The sequence below is a fragment of the Parambassis ranga genome, chromosome 19 (assembly GCF_900634625.1).
Source record: "Parambassis ranga chromosome 19, fParRan2.1, whole genome shotgun sequence".
In the NCBI taxonomy this organism is placed as follows: domain Eukaryota; kingdom Metazoa; phylum Chordata; class Actinopteri; family Ambassidae; genus Parambassis; species Parambassis ranga.
Window position 1 is genome coordinate 7,443,203 of NC_041039.1, and position 20,774 is coordinate 7,463,976.

At 41.4% G+C, this 20,774-nt stretch overlaps 5 protein-coding genes across 5 annotated transcripts in view; 4 read left to right on the top strand and 1 right to left on the bottom strand.

Moving 5' to 3' along the window:
• The window catches only part of adam12a (ADAM metallopeptidase domain 12a), a 61,550-nt gene extending 60,376 nt beyond the window's left edge, over positions 1–1,174 (top strand). The window contains exons 22-23 of the mRNA XM_028430384.1: positions 289–452; positions 536–1,174. Coding sequence (XP_028286185.1) covers positions 289–452; positions 536–605 — 234 coding nt within the window. The 3' untranslated portion in view covers positions 606–1,174. The remainder of the gene's footprint in view (positions 1–288; positions 453–535) is intronic.
• Positions 1,175–3,626: 2,452 nt separating this feature from the next.
• On the top strand, positions 3,627–7,742 carry dhx32a (DEAH (Asp-Glu-Ala-His) box polypeptide 32a). Its single transcript, XM_028430386.1, has 11 exons — positions 3,627–3,887; positions 4,522–4,715; positions 4,832–5,204; positions 5,283–5,522; positions 5,593–5,686; positions 5,759–5,908; positions 6,382–6,573; positions 6,663–6,803; positions 6,894–7,084; positions 7,157–7,344; positions 7,547–7,742. Exons 1-11 carry the CDS (start codon positions 3,627–3,629, stop codon positions 7,740–7,742), a joined length of 2,220 nt encoding a protein of 739 aa, XP_028286187.1.
• A 54-nt stretch (positions 7,743–7,796) lies between these two features.
• Positions 7,797–10,790, bottom strand: bccip (BRCA2 and CDKN1A interacting protein). The gene is made up of 8 exons (XM_028430842.1): positions 10,719–10,790; positions 9,930–10,059; positions 9,609–9,683; positions 9,438–9,518; positions 9,180–9,266; positions 8,911–9,098; positions 8,664–8,832; positions 7,797–8,523 (listed from the first exon to the last, which is right to left on the bottom strand). The coding sequence occupies exons 2-8, from the start codon at positions 10,056–10,058 to the stop codon at positions 8,353–8,355; spliced, it is 900 nt and encodes a 299-aa protein (XP_028286643.1). The 5' UTR covers position 10,059; positions 10,719–10,790; the 3' UTR covers positions 7,797–8,352.
• On the top strand, positions 10,169–13,275 carry uros (uroporphyrinogen III synthase). The gene is made up of 10 exons (XM_028430843.1): positions 10,169–10,476; positions 10,919–11,002; positions 11,081–11,164; positions 11,255–11,351; positions 11,509–11,583; positions 12,034–12,108; positions 12,214–12,297; positions 12,428–12,513; positions 12,586–12,684; positions 12,998–13,275. Exons 2-10 carry the CDS (start codon positions 10,940–10,942, stop codon positions 13,118–13,120), a joined length of 786 nt encoding a protein of 261 aa, XP_028286644.1. The 5' UTR covers positions 10,169–10,476; positions 10,919–10,939; the 3' UTR covers positions 13,121–13,275.
• Positions 13,276–13,568: 293 nt separating this feature from the next.
• Positions 13,569–16,750, top strand: mmp21 (matrix metallopeptidase 21). Its single transcript, XM_028431930.1, has 7 exons — positions 13,569–13,708; positions 13,802–14,655; positions 14,819–14,958; positions 15,040–15,181; positions 15,247–15,504; positions 15,589–15,761; positions 16,445–16,750. Exons 1-7 carry the CDS (start codon positions 13,569–13,571, stop codon positions 16,748–16,750), a joined length of 2,013 nt encoding a protein of 670 aa, XP_028287731.1.
• The last annotated feature ends 4,024 nt before the right edge of the window (positions 16,751–20,774 follow it).

Consider the following 20,774-nt stretch of genomic DNA (forward strand, 5'->3'; position numbering starts at 1 on the left):
AAAGCAAAAAAAGGAATCTGTGTTTGTTGGAGGTTCTCTTCAGCCAATGATAAGTGGAGGAAATGAATGGGGGTTAGACATCAGGGCTTTTTCATGACCTCAGCTTTCTTGTGAAGATTAAAACCACATGATAATTCTTCTCGTCACAAGCTGCTTGGAGAGGGGTGCATAGTGCATGAAAGAGGGGCGAGACAAGAAAGGGAGAGACCTGGTCAGTAATTATCTGATTGTGACTGCCACCTGGTGGAGAACCTCTGGCAATATTTTCAACTGTCTGTCCTTTAACAGGAGTTGGAGAAGCCCAGTCCCCCTCAGAAACCACTACCTGCTGATCCAAGGACCTCTCGTCTGGTGCGTAGTCCGTCTGCAGTCCAGGGGCCCTCAACTGTTTGTGGCCCCGCACCAGTACCTGGTGTGCCCAGACCTATGCGGCCTCTCCCGCACGCCAACAGGTGAGTTCAAACCTCCAGATAATTCTACTAATGGGACAGTAGAGTGAGGAATTATTTTTGACATATTTGTATCACCCCTCTAGGCCGAGTCCCAAGCATCCTCCAATACTACCAAAGCCTTGCATTATTGCCAACGTCAAATACAGCAGCTGAGACTTTGGCCAGAAGGGACATTGTTGTGATGAGACACACAAACGATTTGCACTACTAAAACTCTGAAAACCTTAAACATGTTGGCGGCTGCTCTGATCAGGAGATGTGCCGCCGTGTCCCTTTGGTGCTCTGTCTCTGAACGGTGCTACGAGTCTGAGCTCAGGTACATGTAAAGTATTTATATTGTGTATTTATTACCACACAGTGCACTGTGCCAGACACTTTCACACTTAAACGGTAGCAACTTTTTTTCCTATTTTATGATGATTGGTGACGACAGAAGAAAAAAACAATCTGTGAAATTGTGATTGTGTTTAAATGAGGGAACTCTTTATGGTTTTGTGCAATGACAGATGACAACAACATTTGTAGTTCACTTTGAGCCAGTCTGACAAGGCTTGAAACAACCACAGGAAAAGAAGAGAGAGGACAGGAGGCCTGTCTTCATTTATATTATAGAACGGTAACAAATCAAATTGTGAAATGTAGATAGATTTTGTTACTTTTGATACTGTTATCTTTATAATAATGCACTAGATTTACATTAATTGCTTTGTTTACTTTGTGTCCATGTACTAATAGACAGTCACCTGTCTCTGTGCTATCTGTCCTTATATGTTGTGTTACAGGTGAACACATTTTCATGGAGAATGCTTTTTTGTGTTAATGATTGTTTGATACATCACACAGTATGTAAAGAAAAGTGTCAGTGTCTGCCCATGGTATTTTGAACACATGCAGTATTAGTAAAACTGTTTTTTAAACACACCTGAGCTCTGCTTGACTTTTTGTGTACCTTTTTCTTGAATGATAAGATATGGCAAATATTATTTCAGGGTTATACTGAAAAGATAATGAACCATAGCAGATTTCACACAGTATCAAATTTTAAAACCACAACTGCTTTGTGAGTTTCTAGTCTTCTTCTCACAAGCCTCTGCTGGCTCTTTTATACTCTGTCCAAGCCAAAACCATAAAAGTAAATACTGAATGCTGCAACAAAAGGCATTTATGTATTTATTTTCCCTCTTATTGTTTTGGCTATTAAACACAGACAGCTGTGACTGCTTATATTATCAGTATAAACCATGTAAAGTCTTTATAAAGCGGAACGTAATCGATGAAATAATGACTAAACAGCTCCCTCCTGTGGAGAATACTTATCCTGCTACAGGTGAGAGTTGTATATCGTATAAAAAAGCCAGCAAATAATTGCACTCTTTCTCCAATTTCAACATGTAAAATTATTATTTTTCTCCTACTTTGGTAAATATGATTAAATATTCTGTAGTTAAAAAATAGATTAAATTAAAAAAACCTTCATATGTTTAGTAAAGCTTGGGTTAGCTTTAAATAATGTTTCGAATGTTTTTTGTTAATTTTTATTTTGCTATAATTTAATATGATCATATTATGTTTTGGTTTGTTTCGTGATGAGAACATGGACACGACAGCCTGTTATCCTTCTCGTTGTCTCACACGTGATTATTTGTATAATATACAGGCGATTATGAAGGGCTCGGGGACAACAGCTCTGCCCCCACTCTGCAAATGAAAACACATGTGCAGCCACGTTGGGAGGGAATTTTATGCACCGGTGCGCACTGCGCGTCAGCACGCTCCAAAGCGGGCAGCTCCAAAGTTTGAAAAGCGAGAGCAGAGGCGGTTCTACATTGAATTACTCCACGGGCCAGACCCCCTCCAAGCAAAACCTTTTGAACAGTAATGTGAAGCAGCATGATCATAGACACTAAACTGAACTGCGCATGTGCTTACATTTTAGAACATATACACATTGAGTGACTGTTGTACCATTGTAAAGGCATCACACTGTGTGATGTGGTACTTGACCCAAATATCTCCAAGTCCACACCAATATTAATCGAAATGTAAAAGTTCTTCGCTTGTGTGGATCTCAGGGAACATACTCTGAAACATCAGTTCCTACTGTACTTTAGTTCTTATCAAAATGACGTGTGAGAAGTTGATCACTGCCATCGCACCACATGGTTACACTGTTTTAAACATGTCTGGCTGGCTATATAGTTTCAGAGTACAGTTGGTATAATTTCTTGGATACCAGCTAATTTCCATCCTGGCAGACACACAAGTCACAGAGAATACGTCTTATTCACGGTAATCATTTTTACATACATGTCAATTTTTGAATTACTCTGCAATATGAATCATACTGAAACGACATCTTGTGGAAATGTGATTAATAGTCTGCTTTTGGCTTCAACATCCTATCAAACTTGAATTATCTGTGAACATCTATAATTGCTTCTTTGAGGAAGCACATATTGATAGTTCATCATGTACGAAACTATTTGAGGCCGACTTAGCTGACAAGCCATTTCCATTCTAGTACCCAATCACCATATCTTATTATCATTCACATGAAAACACTAATTACAAAGGCAGGGTAAACCTGATTTATGCTAATGTGTATATGCCACGGAGCTTTCCATACGAGTTCTCCAGAGCAACATAAATCCACACCAGACACGTTCTGAAGCTCCCTCAAGATTCACAAACTCAGCTAGTAATCTGCCTGTTTACCTGTTGTTTAATGTCGTCTACCTGTTTGACAGGTTTCAGTAATGTGCCCTGTAACCTCATAAACACACACACACACACACACACACACACACATATAATATTGGGAGACCCAGAGGTGAACTGTCCCCCGCGCCCCCCTCCCTCTTTCCCCTTTTCACACAGCTTCTGTGCACTGTGCATTTTCAGCCAGCAGGAGGCGCCAATTTGTCAGTTCGCCACACAGTGATATGATAGATAATAGAAAACCGCTTAGAGGCGCAGAGGACTTTTTTCAAGCTTGTGCCGCCCCCCCCCCCCCCCCCCCCCACGTGGCTGCTCGGTTTGCGACAAACCGCTTCTGGCGCAGAGAAATATCACTTCAGTGTTATCAGGAATCATCAACTCCGTCCAAATATGAGATGTTGTTGAAACTGGACGACAAATTGTTTCCTGTTTGAGCTGAAAAAAACTTTGTGCGTCATGTCGGCGGAAATTAATCCATCAGTGGCGGACGTTCACCTTGAAAGTGAAGAATGTCCCGGAGAAGATTCGTTTGGTTTCGGAGATGATCTGGAGTTAAATCAGTTCGATGGATTGCCCTTTTCCTCGCGTTACTACAAATTACTGAAGGAACGGAAGGCTCTGCCTGTGTGGAAGGTCAGGTGCCAGTTTGAGGATGCACTAATAAACAACCAGCTTCTTATTGTGTCTGGGACTGCAAAGACTGGGAGGAGCACACAGGTAGGGTTACATGAGTGATGAGATCTTGTTAGAAATGGCGTTGAGGAGGGTTTGATTGATGAAATATTCAGTTTAGGTTTATTTACATGAGAGACTCAAGTGACTAAATGTATAGAACTTTAATAGTGCAGAATGTGTAACTGTCATTTTCCTGTTTTCTTTTCCCTCAGTCTCCATTATCCCTCATTTCTTGTTTAATCCAGACAGTCCAGAAGCCTGTTGATTTGATATCATTGTAAAGCACTTCTTTGAGTTGTGTGTGTTTTGTGACAGCATCACCATGCCTGTGTGAACAGAAGCTGCCCAGCTCAGCAGATGCTGTTGTGTGACTGTCAGGCTGTCCAAGCTCATGCCTGCCAGTCAGTCTGCACAAAGGCTCCAGCACGCAGGGCTGTTAGGGGACCTCCTGCTGCTAAGCCCTGATCCGCTGGAGCCGCCACATGCTGCCAAAGCAATTTTGCATTATGAACGATAATACCATAAGATACCTCCTGTCACTGTTTGTTTTGCTGTGTGCTTAAACAAAAGCTGCTCCTAAAGGGACAGTCACCACAAAGGAAATGTGATAGAAACTGTTCCCTGTTTGAGTGGCACAATGTGGCATATCTGATGTGTGTCAACTTTTTTTTTTCAGATTCCTCAGTGGTGTGCAGAGTTTTGTCTGTCCTCTCAGTACCAGCACGGCATGGTTGTGTGCACGCAGACCAACAAGCAGCAGGCTGTAGATCTGGCCTTGCGCGTGGCTGATGAAATGGATGTCAACATAGGCCATGAAGTGGGTTACACCATCCCTCTGGAGACCTGCTGCTGCTCTGACACTGTTCTGAGGTTTGTTGACGAGCTCTTAGTCAGCTGATTTTACAGCTGGGTGAAAGGTGTCTGAAAGATTTCTGCTGCCATAAATCGACAGAGATGTTATGACACCTCCACTGCTGACTCATCAGGTACTGCACCGACGACATGCTGCTGAGAGAGATGATGTCAGACCCTTTCTTGGAGCACTACGGGGTCATTATTATCAACCAGGCCCATGAGAGGACGGTTAGCACAGACACACTGTTGGGTCTCCTCAAAGACATCCTCCTGCAGAGATCTGAGCTCAGGGTAGTGGTCCTCACTGTCCCACCACTGACTGACCGGCTCCTGAGACACTATGGCAGCATCCCGATCATCAATCTGGAAGCCTCACATGCTGCTGAGGTGGTCCACTGCAACAGCAGCAACAAAGACTACTTCTACTCAGCACTGAGACTGGTGCTGGAGATCCACCGAACCAAAGAGTGGGGAGATGTTGTTGTATTTTTTTCTTCACCAGAGGTAAGAGTGAATTCATTTAAGTTTGCAGCTTAAAATCTGATTTTGGAGTCACTGATTTCCTTGTGTTTACTTCTGCAGGAGGTCCACTGTGCCCACAGCATTCTTCAGAAAGAGAGTACCAGGTTGGGAGGAGACCTGGAGCAGCTGCTGCCTGTAATCCTGTTTCCAAGCCAGGGAGGGCTGCTGCCTGTCCTGACAGAGCCACCAGCCTCCACAAAGTCCAGGAGGGTCTTTCTCTCCACCCAACAGGGGGAGGATGTGTGGTGGGATACTCAGTCTGTCAACTTTGTCATTGACACAGGAGTCCAGAAGAAAATGGTACATTTATAAATGATTATTATAAGTGAGAAATGTGCTGATGATTGTGCTCAGTGACTGTTTTTTGTAGGTGTACAACCCACGAGTGAGAGCCAGCTCAGAGGTGCTTCAACCCATCAGTCAAAGTCAGGCAGACATACGCAAGCAGCTGTGTGGACCAACAGGTGTGCCTTTCACACACCAGTGAAAACTCTACAGTTAAGTACAAAATCTTTTAACTGAGCTTCATCTCCTAGGTAAGTGTTTCTGCCTGTATCCAGAGGAGAGCATGCTGCCTGCAGAGACACCCCCGCAGATCTTAGAGTCCAACATCACACCAACAGTTTTGTTCCTAAAAAGAATGGAGATAGCTGGTCGTGGACAGTGCAGCTTCATCGACAGACCAGGTGAAGCATCCTTCCAGCCACATGACGTTTGTGAATGCAATATCTCATGAATGACTTGTGGGAATTTCCTTAAATTTGGCACAAACGTCTAAACTGGAATTTGATGGCGAATAAATCTAGTTATTTTTGTTGATGGTTCCCACAGTAAAGTGCAGCCAAAGAAGTTTCTCTGTGACTGGAGGAAGTACAAGTGAATTTGCTTGGTGTGGCTGTTTGGGCTTAGTCATCCATGATTTAGCAGAGCTGACAGCTCAGCTACTAACCATTGTCTGAGCTCTGACCCATCCTAACATGAGCCCAACAGGCTAAAAAGAGGCCTGCTCATTAACCATAATAAAACCAACTCGATCAATGCAGCGCCAGACATTGCGCAATGAACAGGAAAGAGGCCAGGTGCACTGTAATAACGCCAAAGTCTAGCAAAATTTGATAACCTGCTTTCATAACCTGCTTATATGTATTCTTTGTGACAGACCCAGAGGGCCTGATGCAGGCCCTGGAAGAGCTGGATTACCTCGCAGCTTTAGATGATGATGGCAACTTGTCAGAAATTGGCATTATAATGTCAGAAATCCCTCTGGAACCTCAGATGGCCAAAGCTCTGCTAGCGTCCTGCGAGTTTGACTGTGTGAGTGAGATGCTAACCATCGCAGCTATGCTGTCAGGTACGTACCACAAAATCAGAAGCAGATATGTGACTCATGAGTGAGGATCCAATGCAGATTCACCAAGTGTCACCTTGTTGGTGTTTTAGCGCCAAGCTGCTTCCTGGAGCCATCAGCTGCTATGACCCACGAGGCAGTCCAATGTCACAGAAAGTTCCAGCACCCAGAGGGCGACCACTTCACCCTCATTAATATCTACAATGCCTTCAAGCAGAACCAGAGAGAACAATGTAAGACGCCTGACACAACTCTCAGTGCAGGATGTAACTGATCTTTACTCTGGAAACAAATTAATCACTGTATCAAATGTTTCCCTCTAGATCTGACTGCTGAAAAGTGGTGCCAGGAATATTTTCTGAATTGTTCTGCCCTGAAGACAGCTGACGCCACCAGAGCAGAGCTGACTGACACTCTGAACAGGATTGAGCTTCCCATTTCTGAACCCTCCTTTGGAACCAAGACCAACACTCTTAACATCAAAAGAGCTCTGCTGGCTGGATTCTTCATGCAGGTAAAGGTTAAAAGAGAGAGAGAGCGAAATTTACCTCAGCTATACAAATGTGTTTACGGCATCTTCTCATAGATTGCTCGGGATGTGGATGGATCAGGAAACTACTTCATTCTGACACATAAGCACATGGCCCAGGTGCACCCGTTCTCCAGCTACGGTGCTCAGTCACACAAGATGGGCCTGCCGGAGTGGGTTGTTTTCAACGAATACACACTGTCAGAAAACTGCATGAGAACAGTGTCTGAAATCTCCCCCCAAGTGTAAGTGTATTTATCTCGTTATCTGATCAGATGTGTACAGGATTAGAGTTTTGATGGATTATGTTTTCATGCTGGTGGGACAAACATGTTTTGTTGTGTTTGCAGTAGGACTGAAGCAGTGTTTATAATCGTCTTTAATCTTTAGTTCTTTTTTTCGGGTATGTTTTTTTGAATTTCAAAAATAATCTGACTTCTGTTTCAGGTTTATTCAAGTGGCACCAATGTACTTCTTCTACAATCTGCCCCCTAGTGAGAGCAAAGATATACTGCAAGACATGCTGGACCCACAGGAATCCAAAGGAGGCAAAGAGAACAAACAAACTCCATCAGTTAGCAGCGATGCCAACAGTGGCTGTGCAGCTGTGACGCCGAGTTATGACAGATGTGTAATTCAATGAACTGAAAACATATGCAAAGATGACTGTCAGTATATATAATGCATGCAAGCCAGAGACTGAAAGAATAATTTATTACATGGATATCGTTTTCAGAAGACAAAATCTCAACATGTTTTAGCAGTTGTATAGCTGTATTGATATCTCTGCATTTAAAGGGTCGTTTTTCACTTTCTTATACAAAGCTCTGTAGGATTTTGAGTGTAAAAGATAATGTATGATGATGTATAATTTATTAACAATCACTTGCAGGAAATCTACAGAAAATATGACCATTTCCTTCTATGTCTATAATGTATGTAAAGAAACATCCTTGACTCACCTAGTGTGTTTCCATCATCACATTTTTACTATAAAAGCTTCTGTAAAAAATAAAAGGATTGGAGTTGTATGTTTCTATTCACACTGACATGTTACAACCATTGTGTATTAATATGAAGCTACTTCTTCTACAATGCGTCTTTACAGATCAGTGTGTAGGACTTTGGTGGCATCTAGTGGTGACGTTGCAGACTGCAACCAGCTAACCCTGGCCCTGGTGAGTGCACCAGACATGTGTAAAAACTGTATTTCAAGCTTTAAGCCTTCAGTGTGTCTCGGTTTATTGCGATGTTCACACAGTCAGGTATTCTTTGAGTTTGTCCATGATGACTGGCATTCTGTCTGCGGGTATCAGCATCACTGTCCTGAAAGGTTTCATGGGGACGTCGTCGAATGACCACCTGCCGCTCAAACAGGAGTCTGCCTCATCCTGCACTGAGTAATGGAATTTCAGGATGGCTTGCTGCAACAAAAACGCAGACAGGGATACAAAGCATTACATCTTAAGTTGTAAATACATTTGAAGTTCTAAATAACTTATGTTTTGTATGAGAAGGAAGCAAGTCCATTATTAAACATTTATTTAGGGTCTCTGAGATTTACCTCGTAAAAGAATTCCTCTTCTGCATTAACAAACATGTATTCCTCTTTGGGTGTTCCTCCTCTGGCTGGGATGCTCTTGGTTGCCTCTTTGCAGGTCTTGCTGATTATCAGGCAGTAGTGACACCTCCCACTGGGCTTATTTGTCCTCTGAGCCTCACCTATTTCCTCCCTGGAGGACAATATTACATTTAATTATTTTCCTGCATGCTACATTTAATCAATAACAACCAAAAGAAGTAGGACTCACTGGAGCTGCTTGTGCAGTGGAAGGGCGATCTGTGGAGGTACGTTGATGAAGCGCTCGCTCATCAGCAGACCCACAGGCTTGCTTGTGTCATTGAAGATTTGCTCCAGCTGCTCTGTGACACTATGGCCAGCGTTCTTCTCACACTGATCCACGATCAGCTCCTTCACCTCCTCCACGCACTGAACACCCTGCAGCATCAAAAAGGTGGATGTTTGTTTCTACCACTCCACAGCCAATAAGAATCAGACTAGGACTTTTTGTCTGTCTACCTTTCTCTCTGTGAGGTTGAGCATCGTGATGAAGCCAAACACTTCATCTGGGTCGTCATCATCACTGTCCTCTGGTACCTCAGCTTGCTGGATTAACAGAAGAAACAGATTAATCACCTTTCCAACATGCACTACTTTTAGTTATTATACAGCATCTGAATGAATGGACACCCTGATCATTCATTCACTATTGTAAACGTACTGGCCTGGCTCTCTGTTACTGCTGTGTCTGAATAAAGTTTAGTTAGTTTAACTCACCTTAATGACACTTCCGATGTGATTCTGTTGGATGATGATGTCTGTCATCTCTGATGTGTTTACGTGAGCTTTCAAGAACAGCTGTGTCCAAACATGATAGAAGTGGCATTACTAACAAAGCACCCAGTAGTAAATACACAGTATGAATACAACACAAATACTGTAACAGACCTGTTGGAGCAGTTTCTTTATGCCGTTGAAGTCATTGTGTGATATATTGTGGGCTTCAAAATCCACAACGACCTCCTAAAGGCACACAAGACAGAAAGCAAACAACAAAACGTCTGAGTGAGGCAAAATTATAGTTGCATTCACAAACCAAACTAACGTTACGTGTGGTATTTTATGTAGTAACGTTACTGTTTCACACCGACCTAGCAGAAGTAGTAATCCATGTGTATGTGCTAGCATCACCACGGCTGACAGCTGAGTTAGCCCGCTTGCTAACTAGCCTAGCAAGACCCATATATCGAAAGCAGAGTGTTGTTTTACCTCGTTGATTTCCTCCTCTGATGCCTCGCTGTCTTCCTCCTCGGAATCCGGACTTTCCTCTGAGCTGTTGTCACTGTCCTCGGGATTTTCGCCCAAACCTACCGCTCTCCTCTTAGCCGAAGAAGCCATGCTGCAAACACGAAACTCACGCGTGTCAACCGAGGGGGCGGGGCAAAGGTTAGAGTTCAGCCACAAACCGGAAAGAAGCTAAAACCCTGAGTCCGCCATTACGGCTCCGAATGGACCCAGTTTGCCACTTTCCTGCAGAAACCTACGGAGCCGCAATGTCGGCCAGTTTCTATTATGTATACTGGGATAAACCACGATTCATGACGGGGGTAGCGCGTATTTAAACTACTCCTAAACTATATACTTTTGTTATAGAGTTGGCTTTTTTAAAATAATAAAAAAATAATATTGCGGTCGTTATATTTAAAATTAGTCATTAATGGCTATAATTCTAGATACTGTTACATTACTGGTGGGTAGTCAGTACTCTGTCCTTCTTCCTGACTGTTGATGAAATCGCCTGCATGAACTCCTCAAGGTACATTGATTTTGTACAATATGTTGTCCATTTTCACCTTCTTTTTAAATACTTTAAACATTGTTGTCCACTTGCTAAACAACGAAATTGCTTAGAATAGCCAGCATTGCACGCTCATTGTATTAACGGAGCGATAACTCTTGCTAATGTGCTCTGCTAATATAAAACACTAAATTGTTGCTAATGTAAACAATAACACAGTTACGTTAAAAGACATTAGACAGGGTTAGCAAGCTACATACATCCAGTTTAAACAGGCGTTGTGTTGTTCATGCAGTCCAGTAAATGTGACTCAACAGTATTGCTATCAGCAGGTTGCATGTGACAGTTAAAGGGTGTAGCTTAGCTTATATGCCTTCACACCCACACACTGACCTCACTGTTAGTAATTCTCATTTTTAACAGCATTCATAATTCAACCCGGGTTATTCTGTTGTTCCAGTGTTTTAAACGCATTTCCAAGATGCATGTACTGCTTCTCAAAGAGCCAAGAGACGGAGAGTCTGGACCAGACCCTTACATAAAGGTAAATACAGTTTTCTAAATCCCTAAAAGTATGTGAAAATATATATTTATACTAAACCATGTTTTTCTGATTCCACAGGAGCTTTCATCACATGGACACAAAGCAACACTAATTCCTGTGCTGTCTTTTAAGTTTGTCTCATTAAATACCTTGTCAGATAAGGTAAGTACAGTTATTGCTGTATTGAATTAGTATTTGTTTCATTCATGTGCATATTGATTCCTCACTTTTCTGCATGTATGTCTCCTTCAGCTTTTCCAACCAGAGAAACATAGTGGTCTTATATTTACCAGTCCAAGAGCAGTGGAGGCTGTGAAGATGTGTTTAGAAGCAGAAGAAAGAAGGGAAGGTGAGAAAAGAGGAATTTCAAGCAGCTGTTGTATTGTATTGATCACATGAACTCAATCAAATTTGTTTTTTTTTAGGTATTATCAGGTCTATGCAGTGCATTTCTTAACTTCTGAGTATGTCCTGTTTTATAAAACACATAATTTTTATTCATTCAGAATGGCACAAATCAGTGAAAGACAAATGGAACGCAAAGTCCGTCTATGTGGTTGGAAAAGCAACTGCTGCATTAGGTGAGTTAATGTTATATCACAAGTTACTTTACACATTTCCTACATAAGCATTGTGCTCTTTATAACATTGCTAATTGTAGCAGAGTGTGTCCGGCACCTGGTGCTCTCAGAGGTGTGTGAAGTAATTATCCTACCTTCAGCTTTTTGTTGTACACAAGTGACAGTTTGTTGTGACGCACACTGAATGTATTTGGTTTAAAACAAGCAGGTGCAGCACCTTTCTGTGTGTGTGTTTAACAGCTGGTCTCTTTTATTGTCAGTGTTTGTATAAGCTTCCTGTTTATAAGGGGTGATTGATATGTTTTTGGCCTTAGGTGGAAGAATTCAATGTTACAAAGCTAGCACAATCATCTTGTTTTAATTGAATTAGTTGAAACTAATTTAACTCATAGCCCTGCAAGGAGCTAAATTATTAATCCAAGTCCTTTTTTTGTGATTTATCGTGTACAGTACAAAATCTGGGTCTGAACCCTGTGGGAGAGGACACAGGGACAGCAGAAGTCCTCTCACAAGTTATTATTGAACGTAAGATGTCATTTTACATTCTTACATTCTTCACAGTTTAATTTAATTGAAAATGTATGATAATTCTGATAACTAATGTGACCTCACTCTTAATTCCTGTCACAGGAGAGGACACAAATATTCCACCACTTTTTTTCCCCTGTGGCTCAATCAAAAGGGAAGTCTTGCCCACGGCTTTAAGGGAAAATGGTAAGCATTTCCCCCTTAGTGCTTTACAATTAAAAGTCAAGGTGATAAAAGTCCCTCAGGGGTTACACTAATTATAAAATAATAATTGCGCTACCTTTATCACTGTGGGGATCTGTTTCTTTGTTTCCAGGAGTGCCCCTAGAGACACTGACTGTCTATCAAACAGCTGAGCATCCTGATCTAGAGAAAAATCTAAAGAACTATTTCACAGAGCAGGTAAAAACCACACTAAATTTATTAGTATTATTTTTCTTAATTTAGTAGTTATTTTTTTCTGTGTATTTTCAGGGCATCCCAGCAAGCATTGCTTTCTTTAGTCCATCAGGAGTAAAGTTTTGTCTGGAAGTGGTGCAGAGGCTGTCAGGCGAACAACTGACTACAATAAAGGTACAGCCTCACAGTCACACACAGACTATTATAAATGACAGGAATAAATAATGAAATCAAAGCAGGCACTGATGAATTTCAGATACCATCCATTCTAAAAGGGAAACCTTGGAAATATTTGATAAGTTATCTAAGGAAAACGGGCTTAGTATTTAGAATTTAGTTTTTTTTTTGTTCTCTCCACTCAGGCCCACACTCCAGTATAGTATAGGTGGCGGTAATGCATCTAAGAGTAGGATGCCACCCGCCAATAAACTAAAAGAAGAAGAAGAGAAAGAAGAAGAAATAATGAAATCATTGTCTTTGTTTCCAGTTTGCTGCCATAGGACCAACTACACAGGAAGCTATGGCTGCAGAAGGTCTCTGTGTTAGTGCAACCGCAGAAAAGCCAACAGCTGAACACCTGGCAGCAGCGATAGCCAAGGCTCTACAGTGACAACCAGAACACATCAGCTCTTAAATCCGCCCGCTTTATCGTTCTTCTCTGTGTATTTATGAAGGGATTTTATCTATTTTGTTATGTCTCTTTGCGTAATGTAAATGTGGCATTTGTCTTCAAAAATAAAGCGAATGAGTGTGAACGCTTGTAAAGCTTTGTCAGTGATCATTGATGTTTGTGTCCTTAACCATTGTTACCGTCCACATGAAAGTTTCAGCTTCTTTCCACAGGTCAACAATATCCATTTAAAACCACTGGAGCATGCAGAACACACACATCCATACAGCTCACTCAATTTGAGCCTTTGTATAACAAGTTTACTCTTCACGCTGAAATGAGGAAAGTGGGTCACCTCCAGAGTCACACCTTTAGATGGGTGGAGGAACCTAGGAGTATATCCTTATAAAAGCGGCCCCTCTTGTCTTTGGAGTAAACCACTGCCACGATGCTGACTTTCATCCAGCTGATAATTTTGCTTTTTTTGACCAACATTAGCTCAACTGATGCAGAGAAACTCTTCCACAATCGGGATCATTCTGATCTGCAGATCCTTAATTCTCGCCAAGCTGAAGTTATAACGGACACGCACACAGCAGAGGTACAGTAAAAAAAAATGCAGTATGGAGATAACCTGTTGTGTAATGTAACCCATGTCTTGTTACAGTTATTCCTCTCTAGATATGGATTCATCAAGCCAGTTTACTGGGAGGAGGTCCACTTTGAAGACACCTCTTTCAGTGGTGACTTTCCAGATGACTTTCAAGCCACAATTCAGGAGGGGACCTCAGGGACTCATTCAAGGGATGCTGCTCATGGTGGTGATCAAGACATCTACAGCAGTCAAGCTGTATTTATTTCAGCACTTATAGAATTTCAGAAAGTGTCAGGTCTGCCTGTTACAGGAGTGTTTGATGAGGCCACCAAAGAGGCAATGAACAAACCAAGATGTGGAGTCCCTGACAAGGAGATTGACCTCAACACACCTGAGAACCATGGTGAATCAGATATGGAAAACCTCCACAGTGATATTACTGAGAGTAATAGCACAGCAAGTGACATAATCAATGGTACTCTTTTTGCAAATTCATCTGAGGACGACATATTCAGTTTTAATGACACAGAAAGTGTTCTTGCAGGCATTTCCAATGACACCCGCATGAATTATACAAAAAGTTTTTTAAATATCACGTCTCTAAATGGCTCAGATGACATCAGTGTGGGCAGTCAGATGGTACATATCACAGTAAAGCAGAGTGAAGCGGTGCGGCGCAGGAAGCGTCACCTCGCCCTTCTTGTATCCAAAAGTAGGCAGAAGAGAGATTTAAGTGAAACGGGTTACATGGCCTTTTCTAAGACAGTATTGAAGTGGAGGCTGATTGGAGAAGGCTACAGCAGTCAGCTGACTATAGAAGACCAGAGGTACATCTTCAGGCTGGCTTTTAGGATGTGGAGCGAGGTGTCGCCACTGGAATTTGTGGAAGATACGCAGTCTCCATTGGAAGATGTTGATATCAAGCTAGGCTTTGGCACAGGTAAAAACTCAATGTAACATACACAGATAGTATGTATTAACTTATCATCTATTCTAATAAGTGTAATGGAGAAAATTGGAGAAAATGGAGAAGATCATGTTGTGGGTTTGTGTATAAGGTCATCTGTGCATTTTTTTAGTCTGCTCAACTATTTTCCTCATAGGAAGACATCTGGGATGCAATCAGAAGTTCGATGGCACTGGTCAGGAGTTTGCCCACGCCTGGTTCCTGGGTGATATACACTTTGATGATGATGAGCATTTCACTGCTCCCAATACAGGCAGTGGAATAAGCCTTCTGAAAGTAAGCATCACACAGTGTGTATTACAATGGCGGCTCACTGACAACTCAATCCCTCTAACAGCATAATTCCCTGTCTGCTAGGTGGCAGTTCATGAGATTGGTCATGTTTTGGGTTTACCTCACATCTACAGAGCCGGGTCTATAATGCAGCCCAGCTATCTGCCCCAGGAGGCAGGCTTTGAGATGGACTGGGTGGACAGAAAAACCATTCAGCATCTCTATGGTATGTAGCTACAGAGCCATCTAGTGGATTCATGCAGACTCTGATGTACCTTTGTTTGACACCAGGCAGCTGTAAGGGTCACTTCAGCACAGTGTTTGACTGGATCAGGAAGGAGAAGACACCATACGGGGAGGTGGTCATCCGCTTCAACACCTATTTCATGAGAGACGGCTGGTACTGGCTGTATGAGAACAGAAATAACAGAACGCGTTACGGGGATCCAGTGGCCCTGCAGATCGGCTGGCATGGGATTCCCATGGATGGAGTGGAAGCATATGTGCATGTCTGGTCCAAAAAGAGAGACGCGGTTTACTTCTTCAAAGGTTAATAGACATTGACTTGCTAAAATACACTTCTTGATCGCATTTCTAAACAGATATTTGTTAAAAACTGTTTTTTTTTTACAGGTACTCAGTTCTGGAGGTATGATAAGGAGAATGACCGGGCATACAAACAGGATCCAGAAGGCCACCACTATCCAAGGTCAATCTCTAAAGGTTTTCCAGGTGTGTCTGGCCCTATTGACACAGCCTTTTATGACAGGAGGGACTCTCGCATCTACTTCTTCAGGAACACTGTTGTAAGATCACGATCCATTTCTTCAACACGTACTAATAGTTCTGTAGATGTTCTACATATCTACCACTTATTCATCCATACTCACCAATTAAACATGTATAAGATTGTTGAAAATATCATCCATAAATACTTGGAATCAAAAGCACTCCGACCAAAAGTGCAAACTGGGCCCTGTGCAATAAGCTGCACAGTCCTTTAGGTATTAAAAAACCAAAACATCAGTTCTGAAAGGTCCTGGATATTCTTTTGGCCTTAGCTCATAACTCACGTGGTTTTAATTTCTAAATAATATGAACCAAATCATAATAAACTGACACACAGAAACCTGAAGGCAAAGCAATATCACTCAAGCATAAGAAGTCTGTTTTGTCTCTGAGGCATATTTTTTAACTGGCCTGTGTATACACCCCGTCGGCTCTGTCCTCTGTATTTAATGGCAAGCTCATGTTTGCCCTTTGGCCTTGCTAAACTTAAAATCTGGCCTTTACTTAGCTGTCATTCTGACTTCTGTTTCCATGTGTGACTTGTAATCTAATAATACAGAACAAATGAATGCCTTGGAGAAAGGCCAAACTAATTAATTTGTTCTGAGGGAATGTATTCAAGCAAACTAATGTGCATCTGAGCTGTAATTGATTGATTTCTACATACACTAATACAGAGAATTATTATCTGTTCAAACAGGTGTATGCATTCGATGTAGAGGCCAACAGGCTGGCAAGAGGCTTCCCCAAAAACATTAGAGAAGTTTTCCCTCCAGTGGTGAGCGGAGACCATCCAGATGGCAACATCGACGCTGCCTACTTCTCCTACACCCACAATGCAATCTTTCTGCTCAAAGGCACTCACTTCTGGCAAGTGGTGGGCAGCCGTGATCGCTGGCGCCAGCCCTTCTTGCCACGAAATGGCCTGCTGCCATGCAAGGAGGTGGACCAGCACTGGTTTGACATCTGCAACGTTCATCCCACTGCACTCAAACTGACCCGCTGAGGGTGCTGCAGCAGAGGTGTCATAAATCCTACTCAGGTTTACAAATGCGTTCCACTCCACTCTGTGTATACATGCTGTTATATCATTGCAGAGAGCCATTATATTCTTTTTTCATATGTTAATTGTACAATCTATTTAAAAGACAAAGACATTTTTGTTGGCTAATTATTGCTGTTATTATGTAACGGCTGTTTTTTTTAGTCCTCAGTCTCTCACTTAGAGGTGCCAAATGCAATTTGGCACAAAAACAACAATCTCTAAGAGAATAAGCTTATTTATAGGATGTTGACTTTGCACAGAAGTATTGTTTTACTTTTAAAAAATGTATGCACAATGTACTACACATAAATGTGTTGGCTGAGCTGCTGATGGTGAGCTCCACACCATTTATATGTAATTGCTGTATTTTTAAAACCCACTTCTTCTTTTGAGGTTTAACTGATTATTTTATTTGCTTTCATGGTTAATAAGTTAAAAACATTCAAACATTATTCACAGCCCCCAAAGCAGTGTGCAAAAATCAATAAAAATCTATTGAAAATAGCATGCTTACAGCTAAGCCATGTGTAATACCAATTCGTACCACAGGATGCTCCAATGAGTCACTGCAGCGTCCCCCTTCAGGCCAAGAATAGTAGAAGAAGTAGCCTCAGTGGCGGTGTGAAGGGGACCCAAAACCAGCTTCTACCCTACGCACATTATACAAGTCACTTCGACACTCCTGTAACTAAAAAAACAAAATACATTTTAGCTGCTAAATAAATGCGTGTATCTGCGAGAGAGAAGCCATCAGTCGCCGTGAGTCGCACTTTTTCTGGTCAGAAGAAGTAACCCGGAGGTTTATGCTAGGCTAAAAGCTAAAAACAAACCCAGCGATCGGTCCATCCTGTCTGTGATGACACTCCATGGAATAAATTGACGTATACTGACTGACTGACTGACGTGTACTGTTTTTAGGAGGAGGAAACTGCGGTAAGGCCTCTCCTACTTTTACAATGTTTTAAATACACTTTGACTCAGTAAATGTACATAAGTGTAGCACAGCTCATCATGATGAAAGCAGCGTTAGTATCAGTACCAACCACATTCCAAAAAACAGTAGTTTTATTAGTAGTAAAATTATTTATTTTTACCTTAAATGTTAATGTTGTGCCAAGTTCTGGGTGATGATTCATGTTTTAGTACCTGTGGTGTGTATTAGTGGCATTTTACATGGGACACACAAATAATGATACCTCAGACCAAAAAGATACTGCTACTAAAACACACTGACACTAGTTTTTTGCAACAACGCAGCCAGTGAGGCTCCTTATGTCAAACAAAGTATCTGTGACTATGGGCATCCGCTATAATATTATCAGACACAATAAGAACATATGGTCATCACATTTGACAGATGTGTCATTCTTGCTTAACATGTCAACCATTCCGAAAATGCTTAGTGCCTGTTAAGTATTAAGAGACAGAAAGGGTGGAAAATATGTCCCAGATTTTAGAATACTGGAATTCACCTTTAAAGCCCCACAATGGTGGAATTGCTCGCGGTGTCCCCCTATACAGTCGATGAACACTATTGGCTACTACAACTGTCTCTTGATGCTTGACTATTTTAGGTATAAACAGAGGGCTAGATCCAGTTCCAGGTCATCATCACTCTGGCATCCCTTGTCGTCTTTCAGCTCTCGTCAGCTAGTGAAAGCTGGGCCTTGTTTGAGGTCACTGTAAAGTAGAAATATTTTGTAGTCCTTTTTAAGTAGGGGTTCCTACCCGAATCCCAAAGTTGCCTAGTGCCAGTGCAGGTGATACATACGCTCTTGAGTAAAGTCAGAGGTGTCATTCAGTCTACTGTGAGTTGATGTACCATCAGAGTGATCTTAGAAATACAGCTTGGAGGCTCCATGGTGTTGCTTTAAGCTCAATATGCTTAAGTCCACCCTATTTTAAAAGAAGGAATGCAGTTTTGCAAAACCATAAATTATTGGCATACTACGAATAAATTGTAAAGTGCTTTCTTATGTAATTGTTTTTGTGCTGTTAAGCACATATATATATGGAAGCCCTAGATTTCTATGTAAATGTGCAAAATACACACAACTTTCCTTTTTTATGCTATGATATATGTGCAAATCATTTCTGGAAAAGGAAATTCACTGCAGTGAATGTATAAAACTTCCCTTCTCTCTAAATCACCTGCAGAAACTAATACATATAGCTGCCTGCAGGCGTTAAAGAACATGATGTGACCTGGAAACCATCACAAACCCCCCTCCCCCTTTTGGTTTTTTACCCCCAAAATTCCCTCAGTGTTGTGTTATAATTCAGCTCTCACAGTGCAATACACTTTTAAGAGAACACAGGCTTTATAAATAACAACCTGGAGGAGATAACAGTCCATGTCTTTAAATCCCTGTTTGTTGAAAAATGAAATGAAAAATGCAGTTAAAGCTTTACACACTATCATTCAGAAGGGATCCTTTTGAAAGTTAGATTAAGCCAAATGATTGAAAAGGATGCATGACCTAGTACTTAATGCTGTTATTTTATAGTAATCATTTGAGCGTGATGCAAAGAAACCGGCATCGATTCTGCAATCAATATGTTACTTGAACACTCTTATTAATTCAGCTCATCTTTGGAGATTAAGCTCCTGGTGGGCCTCAGATAACTAGCGTTGTGCTGCAGGCGCTCCATAGGCTATATTAATAAATTGAAGTAGAAATCAATTACAAACCAATGAACAAAATGTCATGGTAAGTGGAGCTATAGAGAGGGGTGTCATAAGATGATGAGCTTGCTCACACATTTGTAGAGGGAGCATTAATGGCATGTAAAATACCTCTTCCTTTTTTTATTAACACTTGTGCTCATTTGCTTTATAAATTCAAAAATCGGAGTATTTTAAGGATTTTAGTGTACACTGACTTTTCTTTGGAAATGTATACATTTAAGATTATACTTATGGGAATACTGCCACTCAGCTAAGTCTCATTTGTTTGAATCGTATTTTCTATGTATTTACTGCTGCATAATTGATGTCTCAGCAAGAATTATTGACAAACTAATATTGAATCCAGCATATTAAATGATGCAGTCCAGTGGAGGCTTTTGATGTGTTTGGTTATCCCATTACTAAACACCATACTGTACATCTGCTGCCCCCCCCCCAGGTTCCACATACAGCAAAATCCCTAAATACAAACTCTTATTCAGACATGCAACTTCAATGATCTGAACAGCGCTGCTGCTGAGACTCCCTTCCCTGCACCTCAGGCCTCTATGGATAAATGAGATCAGTCATGCTGATGGAGCACGAGCCGCAGCAGCCCCAGAGAGATACAAAAACCTGTGTCATGGCACAGGAATCCACATGGGAGGCACTTCAGAGAAGGGAGAATGGGATGAAAACTCCTGCAGCACATTCACATATCAAACTCTTTCAACATAACTTGCAGTGCTGTTGCCTCATTTCTGTTTTCTGTGAGTGGTGCGGAAAACATAGGAATAAATCATTTTGTCTCAGAGACGTGCAGTGGTGTGTTTTTGGCCCAGGGATTAGCTCAACAAACTGCTGCATGGAGGTAGTGTGTTGCATTTAAATGTAAAGATTGGTGCTACTGTACGTCTCTGGTGTTGAATTAATAGTTCAAGAAGAGTATCGCTTCTGCAAAACATGCTGTAAATAATTCAGGGATTTCACTATTCATGTGATAGAAGTGATGTAGTAATGTTATTTTTCTGTTACACGTTGTGGGACGAATGCTGAGTTGAATCTTCTTACATGCAGGTAAAAACTAAAGGTGAAACTAAAGCTCAGTTACTTTAAGACTAATAATCAGTGGTGGGATTTATAACTAACGACTTAGCTTCCATTCTCATTCATCTTAATATCTTTTTATTTCTCATATTAAAGTTTAAATAATGGAGATTATATTCTAATGATTGCAGAGGGTGTTTTGTCTAAAGTATACCCCTCCCAGCGTTCTACATGCCCATCCATACACACACCACTAAACATTTAATCTTC